General features: G+C 33.1%; 1 protein-coding gene across 1 annotated transcript; it reads right to left on the bottom strand.

The window, feature by feature from the left end:
* Positions 1 to 1,175: 1,175 nt before the first annotated feature.
* On the bottom strand, positions 1,176 to 5,792 carry LOC137615277 (uncharacterized). The gene is made up of 8 exons (XM_068345010.1): positions 5,735 to 5,792; positions 5,009 to 5,159; positions 2,810 to 2,858; positions 2,542 to 2,605; positions 2,200 to 2,362; positions 1,927 to 2,029; positions 1,578 to 1,689; positions 1,176 to 1,291 (listed from the first exon to the last, which is right to left on the bottom strand). Exons 1-8 carry the CDS (start codon positions 5,790 to 5,792, stop codon positions 1,176 to 1,178), a joined length of 816 nt encoding a protein of 271 aa, XP_068201111.1.
* Positions 5,793 to 17,500: the final 11,708 nt, after the last annotated feature.

Genomic DNA, 17,500 nt, shown 5'->3' with positions numbered 1-17,500 from the left:
TTTAGGAACTATGATCTCTAATACAAGATCTTTAGAATTTGAGTTTAATGAAAGATTGAAAAATGCAAACCACACAATAGCTAGATTAATTAAAATGTTGAAATCAAATCGCCTGAAACTACATTTAAAAATCAGGCTAAATAAAAGTTTAGTGAGATCGGTGTTACTGTGTGGACATGAGTCGTGGTATGACAATGAAATAAATATCAAACAGATTTTGTAGCTTTCATAATAACACCTTCAGAAGATTATTAGGAATTAAATGGCAGAGCAGGATTAGAAATGAAACTATAAGAGAGATTACTCAAGCGCCATAATTGGATGAGATCATGGTGAGGGGTAGATGTAGATGGTTTGGGCATGCTCTTCACACTCCCCATGAGAGATTAGTTCACTAAATTTTCAACTGTGCTCCACAAGGCACTAGAAGATTTGGAAGGCCCAGGCCTACATGGCTGAGGACTATAAAGCATGAAGTAGATGATGAATGGAGAGTTATTGAATTAAAAACTCAAGATAGAAAAAACTGGCGAAATCTAACCGAGGCCCTTTGCGTCAATAGGCCTACGAGGAGATGATGGTGATGACATAAGAAAGATCTATTGTAATATTACATCTATTTTTTAAATATTTTATTCTAACTGTTCATTAGTTGTAGCTTAGAGAGAGAGAGAGAGAGAGAGAGAGAGAGAGAGAGAGACTAGAACTTATTGCCACCACATAGGAGTAGATAAATCACCCATAATAAAATGTTCTTTTATTATCAGTTAAGATAAACTAAAGCTTTATCACAGATATTTTCACTTAGGAAACAATCAATTGCACAAAATCCTTCGTCATCTGGAATTCCAGGACACCAAGTGACGACCTTATGGAATAACCATTGAATAAATAAAATAAATTAGTTAAATAAATGAGTCAATAAATTAACACGGAAATCACATATATCAAGTGTTATATACACCAGCTCTTCCCAAAACTGAGAGAGAGATTCTACACACACACACACACACACACACACACTGCACTACGAGTGTCAAACATTTCTTTGCATTTATTTTCTCATTCTTAATATAATCCTCTCTCTCTCTCTCTCTCTCTCTCTCTCTCTCTCTCTCTCTCTCTCTCTCTCTCTCTCAACTTGAAAGACAGTTCCAGCGGCAACATCAACGTCATCAACCGGAAGTGACGTCACAGTCAAAGATTTCAAACTGCACAGCCGAACTTTGTTCGTTCATCTCATCCTCGCTGACTGTAGACAAACTACCATTGTTCACATGCAGGTAACGTCCTGTAATTAGAAAATAATGTTGTGGTCATTGTAAGCCTGCATTTAACTAAACTAATCTATACATTTTACATATTATGTGAAAAAAGGTAGATTTATTCATGAGTCACTCCCATACGCACACACACATACACACAGATATATATATATATATATATATATATATATATATATATATATATATATATATATATATATATATATATATATATATATATATATATATATATATATATATATATATATATGTATGTATGTATGTATGTATGTGTTACTAAATTGTGCCTACCTGAGCGCACGTTCTGCATGACGTAGTATCTATCTCCCTCATTCTGTTTAAAAATCCTGAAAAACCTGTTGTCTGTCGTCGAGGCTGACGTCACATCACTGGTCTCGTCAGTCTGTCAGGAAAAGAGATAAACGGTGGAGTTTAGCTTTTCACAGAAATGATCACTGGCGGTTTCCTGTAAGACTCTCAGTGAGGGGAAGATATTATACTCTTTTTGTGTTCAGTGAAGTTATTCATTAAATAGGGCCTGATTAAGTAAAGTCAAGCACACAATCAAGACTTGGTTTTGTGGTTAGTTTTAATAGTTAATTTCCCTAAAGGTGTTTAAATGGAGAAAGAGGTTGTTTACCTGGATTGCAACTGTGCCGTCAGCCTGTACACTCAGAAAGTGGCCCCCTTGGTTCGACTCGATCACGACGAAGTCTCCACTGGCCAGAGAAGCCACTTGGAATGTGATTTTTCATACACCCTGTTCGGGAAGAAAAGATCGAATTAAAAAAAAGGTATTAATAACACTGTTTCTATCACTATAGAATTCTTTCCTTTATTGTACTGTTAAAATTTACCGTTTAAAAAAACGGATATATTGACGTAAAGGAGAGATATTTGTAATGTGCCAAATATATACTCACGAGCGTTATTTCCGTGCTGGCCTAACCCAAGGACTATGGATCCGTTTTCTATACGTACGAAGTAGTTCAAACCACTGCTCAGCCGGAGTTCAAAACCATGCGTGGATACATATCGGCTCCTTAAAGAGGAGGAACTGCCTTCAGCTGTTGACCCTGAAATTCCAGAGGAATAGAAGTCTTAGTTTAGCTTGCTTAAATTACAGAATGACCCACTAAATAATAATAATATAGCCTATAATTAGAGACTTTGAATTCTAATTCTTTATTAAAATATCAAAATAGTGACAAGAGAAGAAAACGGATGAAGTTAAAATCGTTTGTTTTCTACTTACGTCTGTTCCTGCTGTGGCTCAGTGGAAGAAGGGTCGTGGGAGTGACGCCTTCGTTAGGCTGAATCTGAAAGATCGATAATTAAGATAATTTTCATTACAATTAAGGTTTTATAAACATTACATAATTACATCACAGTATTTTATTTTAGTGATATTTTCAAATATGTTTAGAGCAATTTATTCCACAATAATATAGTTTCAGAAGGATGATCATGATTATAGAAAAAGAGAGCCGTTACAAAGAAGTGCTAGAAATAATGATACTTACATTTAACATTTCAACATCGATAGGACTTCCTGCAGTTGGGGCCAAGATTCTGCAATGGATTGAAAAAGATGAAACATTTTGACGAATTTTCATTCAATCTTTTGGTTTTGGAAATCCAATAGCGTTTGTTTATGTTGCAATTAAAATCCTTTCGACTTTTATTCACGTTCTCATTTCAGCATATATAATTGTGATTAATTCTGAGCCTTTTAAGACATAATGGAAAACAAACACACACACACACACGCATACACACAAACACGCACGCACGTATACACACACATATTTATTATATATATATATATATATATATATATATATATATATATATATATATATATATATATATATATATATATATATATATATATCTTCTTTGTCTGCATCTTTTCCTATTTATATATATATATATATATATATATATATATATATATATATATATATATATATATATATATATATATATATATATACCACCTTAAAACTGTTATTAGCTGTCCTTTTTTTAGCCAGTTGGATGCAGTTTCTGTATAATTTCTGTAAAAATACACTTGGCACATTTAAGAGAACTTTAAAGGCAAGTTCTTTAATTAAAGATTTGAGTTCAATATTCGTTCACCTTAAATTTCGTCTTTTCATTTCCATTCACATTCTCCAAATGAAAATATCGTTTGTTTAATTTCTGTTTTGTTTTGCATTGATGATTCATTTTCCAAATGATTCCTTATTTATCTATTAATAATTTCCCACACTATTTTCATTTGCTTTTCTTCATACTCAATTGAAATTCCTTTTTTAAGTTCTTTTCTAATTTTGTAATATGGCAAGACTAATATATATATATATATATATATATATATATATATATATATATATATATATATATATATATATATATATATATATATATATATATATATATACATATATATATGTATATATATAATATATATACATATATATATTGCGTAAAGTATATATATATATATATATATATATATATATATATATATATATATATATATATATATATATATATATATATATATATATATATATATATATATATATATATTGTATATATATATATATATATATATATATATATATATACATATATTTTATAAAGTATATATATATATATATATATATATATATATATATATATATATATATATATATATATATATATATAGTATATATATATTATATAAACTATATATATATATATATATATATATATATATATATATATATATATATATATATATATATATATATACATTTATATATTGTGTAAAATATATATATATACATATATACACATATATATATGTATATATATATGATAAATTTTGCACATTTTTACGTGTTTTTCATATTCAAATAAGCCAAGTGGCTTAGTCACTGTCTATACAAGCTTGCCGACCAGGGTTCGATTCCCGGCCGGAGCCAAGCTCTTGTCTTTGTGTGATTTCGCCTGGGGCTCTGATCCCGAGGTCGTTAAGAGAATCCAGACATTAATGTATCAAAAATATATATGGCTTATTTGAATATGAAAAACAGGTAAAAATGTGCAAAATTTATCATTAATTGAACGCCAAGTAACAAACTACCAATTAGCTACGATGATAAAGATGGGTTGATTTCAATTCTAAGTACAAAATACCTGAATTCGACAGGTATAAGTACAGAAGAATTGTCATTGACTTTTATCTTTCTTCTTGGCCAAGTAGCTTAGTCACTGTTTATACAAGCTTGCCGACCAGGGTTCGATTCCCGGCCGGAGCAAAGCTCTTGTCTTTGTGTGATTTCGCCTGGGGCTCTGATCCCGAGGTCGTTAAGAGAATCCAGACATTAATGTATCAAAAAAATATATATGGCTTATTTGAATATATATATATATATATATATATATATATATATATATATATATATATATATATATATATATATATATATAGTACGAAAGGAGAAATTAAAAGACTTGACTGGAGTTAGTAATTTAATCTATTAGGGACATCAAGAGACTCATCAATAAGAAAACACATACAGTCATAAGTCTGTTGATGTCTCTAATGGACGTAAGTCCTAACTCCAATCAAGTCTTATTATTTTTCCTTTCATACTATAATACAAATACATAAATACATGTATTGTTAAGTGTATTGAATACCATCAATGTTTTCTCGCTCTTACCCAATCAGGAGTGCCATGAAGAGGGCAATTCTGGAAGTACAGGCAATGGATCCAGGTTTGGAAAGCGCTGCCTGGAACACAGGTACGTTCCGGGGAGACATCATGGCGAGTGAATGGCAAACTGGGGCGGCGAGATGGGAAAAACGTGGGGCTGTGTAGAGGCAGAGAAACGTTTTTAAATTGCCAATGTCGTTCGTTGGAGAGTTTCAATATTGCGGTATGCTAGTGATTTCTCTGTTGTTCCTTTTGTTTCTTTGGGAATATTTTATATTTTATTTATTCGCAACAATTCTTGATTATATAGTTTTCAGTTTCCTTCTTTTCAAGATCTGCACTTTTTCTTACCAAGAGTAAGTTTATTTCCACAGTATTGCTAACACTTGAGAATAGAGACTCAACCAAGATTAAGTTTATTTCCAGAAACAATATTGCCAACACTTGAGAACAGAAAGACTCAAGGCCTATGACACTGGATTTTCGAAATAGTTTTAAGCCTCTCTGAGCTGTGGCTGATCACAAGTCACAATGCGTGCCACAGTGAACGAGGAATCTTCTTATATATGGTTGGGCACCAGCGGGGAAAATACTTCAGGACACTCGAGTCGGGGTCGCGTATCCGGCCAATTCGGCCAGCTATGAGTCTGTTTGATCGGGGGAGACGTTTTCCAAAGGAACGTTCGGGAACTGACACACCACGTGACGATAGAGGAAAACTACACATGTTACATTCGTAGTTTACCGACATCTTAGCTAAAGGTTCCGATAATGTGAACTTGTGCAACATTATGATCATGATATTGTTCACTTTCTCTCCACAGCTCCTTTCTCTTGTTCAAATCTTTCTGATGAAAGGACTATATTATTATTATTATTATTATTCTTATTATTATTATTATTACTACTACTACTTGCTAAGCTACAACCTTAGTTGGAAAAGCAAGATGCTATAAGCCCAGGGGCACCAACAGGAAAAATAACCCAGTGAGGAAAGGAAACGAGGAATAATAAAACATCTTAAGAACAATAACATTAAAATGAATATTTCCTATATAAACTATAAAAACGTTAACAAAACAAGAGGAAGAGCAATTAGATAGAATAGTGTGCCCGAGTGTACCCTCAAGCAAGAGAACTCTAACCCAAGACAGTGGAAGACCATGGTACAGAGGCTATGGCACTACTCAAGACTAGAGAATAATGGTTTTTAATACTATGTGCAAAGCAAATTGAATCCACTGTTAAATCATTGCTTATAGAATTGCATAGGCGTTCAATCTGACTAAACTGCTGCATCTAAAGGTCCCTTGAAAACTAATTAAAATGACGTAATCGGGAGATGATTTGGGCAGGATAGTCATTTAGATGTTATTCATTCAATTTTATTAAACTGTTTATTTATTTACTAAATATAAAGGCCTGGTTTTCCTGTCTTTCATTAGGAAAGAAAAAGGTATAAGTGTGTTCAGTCTGTCCTTCGTTAGAAAATAGAAAATTTAGGTCTTTTGTTAATTCTTTTAGTTAAAAAAAAAAAAAGAAATAGCTTTGTTGCTTCTGTTTTTCGTAAAAAAAAACTGATCTAGATGTGATGATGTCTTGTCTTTCGTTTGAAAAAATATTTAGGTCTGTTGTCCTTTTCATTCGTTATCAAAAATGATTTAAAAAAAAATAGATATTTAATTACAAATTTACTTTTCGACAAATTATTCTATTCTAGTATTTTTTGCTTCTCTCTTTCGTAAAGATCTTGTCTTTTATTTGAAAAAAAAAAATATTTAGGTCTGTTGTCCCCTTCATTCATTATCAAAATTAGTTTGAACAAATAATATTTAATTATAAATTTACTTATCCACAAATTTTTCTGTTCCAGCATTTTTCCATCGATTGAAACTTCAATTTCAAGAGCAATCAATTTCAACAATGCAAATAATCTTATTTTCTCGAATCTTCTTTACAGGAATTTTAAGCAAATATTTTAAATCTCCCAATTTGTAGCCAATGGATTAAATCATTTAAACTACGGATGTCTTCTCTTAAACATAAGAAACACTAAAGCGATTTCGAAAGATTTATCCATTGCAAAAGAAAGGAAGTAAACGCTTAGTTTAAGCAGACGTTCAAATTCAACGCATCTCCAACATTCGCGAGTCCTGACTACAATGGAGTTGCCATTGAATGATATATGTTGTATCTTAAATAAACCCATTAGGTTTATACAGTTATATCACCTTATATATATATATATATATATATATATATATATATATATATATATATATATATATATATATATATATATATAGTATAATCATCATCATCATCGTCATCATCATCTCCTCCTACGCCTATTGACGCAAAGGGCCTCCATAGATTTCGCCAGTCGTCCCTATCTAGAGCTTTTAAATTAATACTTTTACATTGAAATATATATATATATATATATATATATATATATATATATATATATATATATATATATTATACATATATATATATATATATATATATATATATATATATATATATATATATGTTTAAATATGTATATATATATATATATATATATATATATATATATATATATATATATATAGGTTTAAGTATATATATATATATATATATATATATATATATATATATATATATATATATATATATATATATACACACAGTTAAGTTTACTCTCGGTAATGTATAAAATCTTCACAAAGATCAAATTGTGCTGAATAGACTTACAACTAGACTTTATTCAACCAAGAATGTATGCAGTCTTTCGAAGTGAGTTGTCTATAACTGACCATATCTATGTAATTAACCAGTTAAAATTCAATGGAGTATGACAAACCACTAGTCCGGCCATTTATAGACTATGAGAAAGCTTTTGATTATGCCAAAACTTTAGCAGTAATGAAAGCCCTTCAAAGACGTGGAATAGATGGATCTTATCCTAGAACAATTAAAGATATCTATACGGGAAATACAGCAATCCTAAAATTACAAAAAGATAGGGAGAAAATTCGAATTCAAAAAGGTGTTAGACAAGAAGATCTCATCTCTCTTATATTATTTACAGCATGCATAGAAGTTTCTACGAATTCAGATTGGGAAAATTTAGGAATTAACATTAACGGGGAATTCCTTAACAACTTAAGATTTCCATATGACAGGAGGAATTGGAAAAGGTGGTAAAAGATTAGAATAGAGAAACCAGAAATGTAGGACTGAAAATAGATATGAGTAAAACTAAGATTATGTTCAATGAAAATGTAGAGACAACAAATAAGGGTTATGGCAGAACCTCCAGAGATTGTTAACCTTTTTACCCCCAAAGGACGTACTGGTACGTTTCACAAAACTCATCCCTTTACCCCCATGGACGTACCGGTACGTCCTTGCAAAAAAATGCTATAAATCTTTTTTTTTTCATATTTTCCAAGAGAATGAGACCAACCTGACCTCTCTATGACAAAAACTAAGGCTGTTAGAGCAATTTAAAAAAAAAAAATATGCTGCAAAATGTGCTGGGGAAAAAATAACCCCTTGGGGGTTAAGGGATGGAAATTTCCAAAGAGCCTGGGGGTAAAAGGGTTAATGAATATACTTACATAGGACAGACAGTAAGTGTTCCCTCAGAACTTGATGTCAAAATTAAATGAAAGATAAACATAGCATGAAGAGCCTTTGGTAAGAAAAATGAGATTATGAAAAGTATAATGCCACTTTCTCTGAAAAGAAAAGTATCAAATCAGATGGTACTATCAATATTAACTTATGCATCAGAAACTAAGAGCCTTACTAAAGCCTTAGAACATAAGCTAGTTACAATTCAAAGGGATATTGAAACGATGATGATGGGAAAAAGATCAACATGGATACGAGAGCAAACTAAAGTAGAGGATATTATAACAACATGTAAGAAAGAGAAATAGACATGGGCAGGATATATAATGAGAATTACAGACAATAGATGGACAATAAGAATGATAGAATGGGTCCCCCAAAAAAGCAGTGGAATGAGAAGACGGTGGATTAACGAACTAAGAAAATTTGCGTGTTTAGACTTTCATAGAAAGATCACAAAGAGATGCAAGTAGAAAGCAATGTCTGAGGCCTTTGTCCAGCAGTGGACTAGTTATGGATGATGATATATATATATATATATATATATATATATATATATATATATATATATATATATATATATATATATATATATATATATGTGTATATATATGTATATATATATATATATATATATATATATATATATATATATATATATATATATATATATATATATGTATGTATGTATGTATATACACTTATATATATTATTACGACTAGTGAATTACGTAAATCCCCGAGCCCCAAAACTCACCCGCCTATATTACATAATTTGATACACAATAGAAAAACTCCGAGATCTGAGAATAGTACGCAACTCCCAGACGATAGTATATATGAACACTGACTATCTGAAAGATCTCTTTACTTTACACTCAAAACAAAACTGGGTCATTACTTTACTCTTAACAGGAACTATTTTTGCATCGACCTCTTACTTCGGTTCTTAGTCAGGGGACACGAGGAAAGCACTGAGAAAAGTATTGGTGATGGAAATAATACACACTTTACGAAAATGAAAATATTTTATAAAAAGTCATCAATCCAAAATTAACACCAAAATTAAATCACTCGAAATATTAGACCTGAACTGAACCTTAGACTAAGACAAAAAGAAAAACACTTAAAAAAAATTATACAATAACTTGTTTCACTAGAAGTTAATTTATAAAAATATTTAATTTTCACAATTAATGAAATATTTTCACACTTTACCACTACAGAAAATAAATCAAATTTACATTAACATATACATAACCGTTACACTTACGTCCTTTAGCTCACACAAGGTTACCGATCGGTTAAGGAAATGTAAATACACTTCTCTGTTGGACCTAATTACACAAGGCCAGTTACAAAGAAATTTTATTATATAAAATGTACTTACATAAACACTCCACTTTGAAATTAATCGCTGAATAATATCACCAATGTTTGATTCAACACTATACACGGAATATGTTGGAAAGAAATCGCCATTCACGTTCTGCGAGGAAAAAACTATTCACGTTTGAGAGGAATTATTTGATGGCTTGAAAAATGCTGGAGAGGACTGTCGGACGATGTCTCTTCTGAGGGTTAGGCTAGATCTCTCTGTCTCCTATGCATTGATAGGTCCTTATATATTAAATTGATTCACTCTAGAAATTTCTAGTAAATAATTCTCGCAGAGTGGAGGCATGGCTCTAGCGGCGTAAGGTTGCCAGCTTAGTAGTTTGAAGAAAGGGTACTAACACTGCCTGTGAGGCAACTCTCTCTCGGCTAACTCCGCCTACCTCCTCTCGTAACATTAAAAAAAGAATAAACCTTAGTCTAGAATTTTCATGCCTCTTCCAACCACGTAGAAACATGATGCAATCCGTAGCGTGTCATACAGCATACCTTTTAACAAGTTTACATAAGACTTTGTAACTAAACTACGTGAAATGAAAATTTATTTCTTTAAAATGATGTAAATTTACATGTACGGAACTGAATGAAAATGTAACTAAATGAATGACGAAACTCTCATGTGATTTACACACGTTACTTATTCCTACACTAGTGGAACTCACATTACGAGCTGTTGATACATCTCTTAAATACATAAATATAATATGTGAATAAAATATTCTGCTCTTATGAAGACCAGCTTCGTAAGAATATATATATATATATATATATATATATATATATATATATATATATATATATATATATATATATATACGTGACTCGTTCGATGACTCACATATACATACTTTGTATTCATGATAAGCATATTTTAACAATACACATCACATACAATATAGCACGCTAAAACATCATGAAATAATTCGTGATCCATCTCCCAGTTTTCCTTCAAACAAGAAGACTATATCGGATGTTTATTATAAAAACGAACTCTAAAACTTTCGATGTAAAATCATCTCTTTATCAGAACATTTCATCTAGGCTATCCATATCTCTCTCTCTCTCTCTCTCTCTCTCTCTCTCTCTCTCTCTCTCTCTCTCTCTGCCGATCGCTATCTCAAGATTGGAGAGTTTATCTTACGTAATACATTATTATTATTATTATTATTATTATTATTATTATTATTACTTGCCAAGCTACATCCATAGTTGGAAAAGCAGGATGCTATAAGCCCAGGGGCTCCAGCACGTAAAATAGCCCAGTGAGGAAAGGAAACAAGAAAAAATAAAATATTTCAGGAACAGTAACATTAAAACAAATATTTCCTAAATAAACTATAAAAACTTTAACAAAACAAGAGGAAGAGAAATTAGATAGAATAGTGTGCCCGAGTTTACCCTCAAGCAAGAGAACTCTAACCCAAGGCAGTGGAAGACCATGGTACAGAGGCACTACCCAAGACTAGAGAATAGAAGAGCTGCTTACCATACCTAAAGAGCCCCTTCTACCCTACCCAAGAGGAAAGTGGCCACTGAGCAATTACAGTGCAGTAGTTAACCCCTTGGGTTAAGAATTGTTTGGTAATCTCAGTGTTGTCAAGTGTATGAGGACAGAGGAGAATAAGAATAGGCCATGCTACCATTTTTCTCTTATACTGAATAGGTATTCTTAAAAGAAATATCTAAAGTCCATTTCTTTTATCGATGCAGATTTGCACCGACTCGCAGCGGTGCCCTTTTAGCTCGGAAAAGTTTCCTGATCGCTGATTGGTTAGAATTATCTCGTCCAACCAATCAGCGATCAGGAAACTTTTCCGAGCTTAAAGGGCACCGCTGCGAGTCGGTGCAAATCTGCATCGCTAAAAGAAATTGACTATAGAAAACATAAGTCAAGTCATGATAGTAAGGCTGTTGTTGTATTTTTATGAAAATTGGTTCTAGTTTATACTAAAATACAAATTTCAACCAGTGAGGTTTTTCATATAAAAACATGGGAAACTTTATTCTGTGAAAAACCGAAAAACACACAAAAAAATCTCATGTTCTCAGTGATATTTTAGGACTATTTTATTGCATATTTCGAAAAGGAATTAATCATACTTTAACTTGAACCAAATTCAATTTTGAACACATTTAGATTTATGTAATGCATGCTTTTGCAGATACAACCGTTACAGAGATATAACCCGATTTTGTTATAATAAAAATCTCCAGTAAAAAAATAAGATTCTGGTTGAACTACAACGAAAAAAAAAAACTTATCTTTTATGAAAGTTTTAAGGAAAAATGAAGTTTTGTAACGTGATTCATTCTTGAGAGTATTCAGCAATAGACTAGCTGGCAATTCACTAGTTGCCAAATATTAGAAATAATTGTGTTATAACAAAAGCTATTCCAAAACTAAATTGCACTATAAAGGAAAGCTACACTTCCAGTCTGACTCTGATAATAATTTTTTTTTCTATCTAGTTATCTTCTCTCATTCATAAAAACGACTCAAACATTAAGGATACATTGATCAGCATTCTCTCTCTCTCTCTCTCTCTCTCTCTCTCTCTCTCTCTCTCTCTCTCTTTTCTATCCTTTTAAACCGTGCCAGACGTAGACGCATGAAATTTTGTTTCCTTCTACCTAGCTCTCTTATCTCATTCATAAAAGCGACTCAAACATTGAGGATACATTGATCAGCATTCTCTCTCTCTCTCTCTCTCTCTCTCTCTCTCTCTCTCTCTCTCTCTCTCTCTCTCTCTCTCTCTATCCTTTAAACGAGTCGTCAACAACCGTGTCAGACGTAGACGCATGAAATTTTGTTTCCTTCTCGTATCCATCACACCGTCAGACATTTAGCCATTTAGCACAAAAGCTACAAAAGATCATTGAAGTTACCATTCGTTTAATACGCCTGACTCAGTAATGAAACTACGCAAATAAAGTTGCAATTTCCGGTCTAAAAGATGCTACGCCTGGCGTCTGTCTTTTCCCTTTAACTCACAGGAGCCAGTGAGGAGTCTAACATCTCCGCCCTTTCTCTCCGTCAGTGGTGTACTTTTTCCCTTTTGTTTATTCACTGATCCTCACGGAATTCTAAATATGTGTACATATATGTATGTAAACTCGGGAGTGAATCCTATAGGCCTATTTGTATAATCACTGATCCTCACGGAATTCTAAATATGTGTACATAGATGTATGTCAACTCGGGAGTGAATACTATAGGCCTATTTGTTTATTCACTGATCCTCACGGAATTCTAAATATGTGTATATAGATGTATGTCAACTCTGGAGTGAATACTATGGGCCTATTTGTTTATTCACTGATCCTCACGGAATTCTAAATATGTGTACATAGATGTATGTCAACTCGGGAGTGAATACTATAGGCCTATTTGTTTATTCACTGATCCTCACGGAATTCTAAATATGTGAACATATATGTTATTAAACTCGGGAGTGAATACTATAGGCCTATTTGTTTATTCACTGATCCTCACGGAATTCTAAATATGTGTACATATATGTTTGTAAACACGGGAGTGAATACTATGGGCCTATTTGTTTATTCACTGATCCTCACGGAATTCTAAATATGTGTACATAGATGTATGTCAACTCGGGAGTGAATACTATAGGCCTATTTGTTTATTCACTGATCCTCACGGAATTCTAAATATGTGAACATATATGTTTTTAAACTCGGGAGTGAATACTATAGGCCTATTTGTTTATTCACTGATCCTCACGGAATTCTAAATATGTGTACAAATATGTATGTAAAAGGAGTGAATACCATGGGCCTATTTGTTTATTCACTGATCCTCACGGTATTCTAAATATGTGTACATAGATGTATGTCAACTCGGGAGTGAATACTATGGGCCTATTTGTTTATTCACTGATCCTCACGGAATTCTAAATATGTGTACATATATGTATGTAAACTCGGGAGTGAATACTATGGGCCCATTTGTTTATTCACTGATCCTCACGGAATTCTAAATATGTGTACATATATGTATGTAAACTCGGGAGTGAATACTATGGGCCCATTTGTTTATTCACTGATCCTCACGGAATTCTAAATATGTGTACATATATGTATGTAAACTCGGGAGTGAATACTATGGGCCTATTTGTTTATTCACTGATCATTTGATACTATCGCCAGAGAGTTATGGGGTCCTTTGACTGGCCAGACAGTACTACATAGGACCCTTCTCTCAGGTTACGGTTCTTTCCCTTTGCCTACACAGACACCGAATAGTCTGAACTATTCTCTACAGATTTTCCTCTGTCCCCATACACCTGAAAATAATGAGATTTTTACACAATTCTTCTTCACCCAAAGGGTTAACTACTGCACTGTAATTGTTCAGTGGCTACTTTCCTCTTGGGTAGGGTAGAAGATAGACTCTTTAGCTATGGTAAGCAGCTCTTCTCCAAAATCAAACCCTTGCTCTCTAGTCTTGGGTAGTGCCATAGCCTGTGTACTATGGTCTTCCACTTTTTTGAGTTAGAGTTCTCTTGCTTGAGGGTACACTCGGGCACACTATCATATTTAATTTCTTTTCCTTTTGTTTTGTTAAAGTTTATATAGTTTATATAGGCGATATTTATTTTCATGTTACTCTTCGTAAATTATTTAATTTTTCCGTTTTTTCCTTTCCTCACTGGGCTATTTTCCCTGTTGGAGCCCCTGGGCTTATAGCATCCTGCTTTTCCAACTAGGGTTGTAGCTTAGCAAGTAATAATAATAATAATAATAATAATAATAATAATAATGATGATGATTCATAGTGTTGTGGAGAGAGCAACGAGGAACCTAGAACCGTAATAATAATAATAATAATAATAATAATAATAATAATAATAATAATAATAATAATAATCTTATCGATTTACTAATGTGACGGTGAAGTCCGGTATTTCACATCGCTTCTATTCGTAGACGCATCGAGAGTAACATTGGCAAAGGCTTATACGTTTACATCGGATCACTTTAGATTTCTAAATCAAAATTTCACCGAAATGATCATGATATTTAAATGTCCCCAAGAAAGAAGTAAAGCCATTTGCCCGTCATTATTAAATGGTGCAGAAGAAGAAGAAGAAGAAGAATGCCTCCAAGAAAGAAGTAAAGCCATTTGCCCAAGTCATTACTAAATGGTGCAGAAGAAGAAGAAGAAGAAGAAGAAACAAGCAAAACAAACAATGCCATAGCCGTGGTGTAATTTGCTATGATCAACGGTCGGCTGGACATGGACGTTGGAGCTTGAACTTTTAAACCGCTTTGTAATATTTCTCTGAAATCGAGAGATTTTATACATATAACGTTACTGTTAAATGTGTAATCGGCGATTTCATGATATTAAACTTTGCATTGAATACGTGTGAAGCACTGAAAATGTGAGCCAGAGATTAGCCTACATGAAATCACTTAAGGATGCCAGTTGTGATGATTAAATCCTTTGCGTGATATTTCATCAGTTTAACATGTAGGAGCTCCTCTCCTACTTGTTTTTTTCCTTTCTGAATTTAGTAGGATATTATTATTATTATTATTATTATTATTATTTGCTAAGCTACTACCTTAGTTGGAAAAGCAGGATGCTATAGGCTCAGGGGCTCCAACAGGGAAAATAGCCCTGTGAGGAAAGAAAAAAAGAGAAAATAAAATATTTTAAGAAGAGTAACAACGACAAAATAAATATCTCCTATATAAACTATAAAAACTTTAACAAAAGAAGAGGTAGAGAAATAAGACAGAAGAGTTTGCTCGAGTGTACCCTCAAGCAAGAGAACTCTAACCCAAGACAGTGGAAGACCAGGGTACAGAAGCCATGGCACTACCCAAGACTAGAGAACAATGGTTTGATTTTGGAGTGTCCTTCTCCTAGAAGAGCTGCTGACCATAGCTAAAGAGTCTCTTCTACCCTTACCAAGAGGAAAGTACCCACGGAATAATTACAATGCAGTAGTTAACCCCTTGAGCGAAGAAGAATTGTTTAGTAATCTCAGTGTTGTCAGGTGTATGAGGACAGAGGAGAATCTGTAAAGAATAGGACAGACTATTCGGCGTATGTGTAGGCAAAGAGAAAGAATCGTAACCAGAGAGAAGGATCTAATGTAGTACTGTCTGGCCAGTCAAAGGACCCCATAACTCTATGGTGGTAGTATTTCAACGGGCGACTGGTGTCCTGGCCAACCTACTACCTACATGAAATTAAATTTGTATTTTTCAATCGTATTTGGGCTAATCAATTCAATCTCCAGAAAGTAAAGCTCTACCGACCTTTACAGGAAATTTAATTTATGAATAGGTTAGCAAATGCTTAATTGAATATCGTTGAAAAGCTCGTAAAAAGACTTTCCTTTATTACAATGATAACCTGCTGTTTCCTCCGATGCCTTAGATGACCGCGGAGGTAGCAGCAGTAGGGGATTCAGCATTATGAAGCTTCATCTGTGGTGGATAACGGGGGAGGGTGGGCTGTGGCACCCTAGCAGTACCAGCTGAACTCGGTTGAGTCCCTTGTTAGGCTGGGAGGAACGTAGAGAGTAGAGGTCCCCTTTTTTGTTTTTGTTTCATTTGTTGATGTCGGCTAGCCCCAAAATTGGGGGAAGTACCTTGGTATATGTATGTATGTACAATGATAATGATATATGTTTTAATGTCGTTATCAATTAAACAAATGAGAGCAATAGTACTTGTTGATGAATATTACATATAGAAGTTGGAATGATTAATATTTCTTTATTTGCTCTTCTTCAACGTTAGTCGAAGAATTTTAGCAGATTCCAAAATACTTAAGAGAATTGCAACATATTGCGCGGCCAACAAATCGTGTCGACACGAGAATAGTTACAGATGGCTTCAAACTATTGAAACTTAGATATATGTCTACTGTAGGCTCCAGAGCCTTTAAATATGCGGCCCCGAGACTGTATAAACTCCCACGAAACATTCGAATGATTGAAGACATAAAAACTTTCAAGAGGAAACTGAAGACTTTCTCATTTCATGAGTCTTTTGACAGAGACGATTTAACAGTAAATGAACAAAACGCGATATGAAACGTTAAATACTCTGAACGGACAAGGTAAAACGACAGTGGAGGTCCTGTAGAGAGTGGGGGTTCCCCTGCTGCATGGGACCGGAAAAGCAGCCACCAAAGTAAGTAAGAAGTTCAAACTTAACTGCCTGGTTGTCCTGGATTAAGATACCAAATGTCAAAATCTTTATTAGCTGAAGCAGTTAAAAGTACAGGCAAGTCTCTAGCTGGTATATAACCAGAATTATCTGTAATTAAAGATTTTTAAGCCGACATTTTGAAATCCAATATGGCGGCCACTTTGGGATTACTACAAAAGTGGTTCCATACCTGAAAATGTTCCCCATATAATGTTTGATCATTCCTCCATGTTTGGTGCTTCCATCACAAAATGCACAATTGGTTTGCTATGCCGCTGTACTAAGTGT

Source organism: Palaemon carinicauda, chromosome 2, assembly GCF_036898095.1.
Source record: "Palaemon carinicauda isolate YSFRI2023 chromosome 2, ASM3689809v2, whole genome shotgun sequence".
NCBI lineage: Eukaryota > Metazoa > Arthropoda > Malacostraca > Decapoda > Palaemonidae > Palaemon > Palaemon carinicauda.
This window is presented reverse-complemented; position numbering and strand designations above follow the sequence as displayed.

What these genes read in the sequence shown, in the direction of transcription:
- LOC137615277 (XM_068345010.1), bottom strand. Translation starts at nt 5,792, where the DNA reads ATGTTGCACAAGTTCACATTATCGGAACCTTTAGCTAAGATGTCGGTA. An exon ending in GATGTCGGTAAACTACGAAT is followed by an intron (nt 5,160 to 5,734) that starts GTAACATGTGTA and finishes GCCTCTACACAG; the next exon opens with CCCCACGTTTTTCCCATCTC. An exon ending in TTCATGGCACTCCTGATTGG is followed by an intron (nt 2,859 to 5,008) that starts GTAAGAGCGAGA and finishes AATCCATTGCAG; the next exon opens with AATCTTGGCCCCAACTGCAG.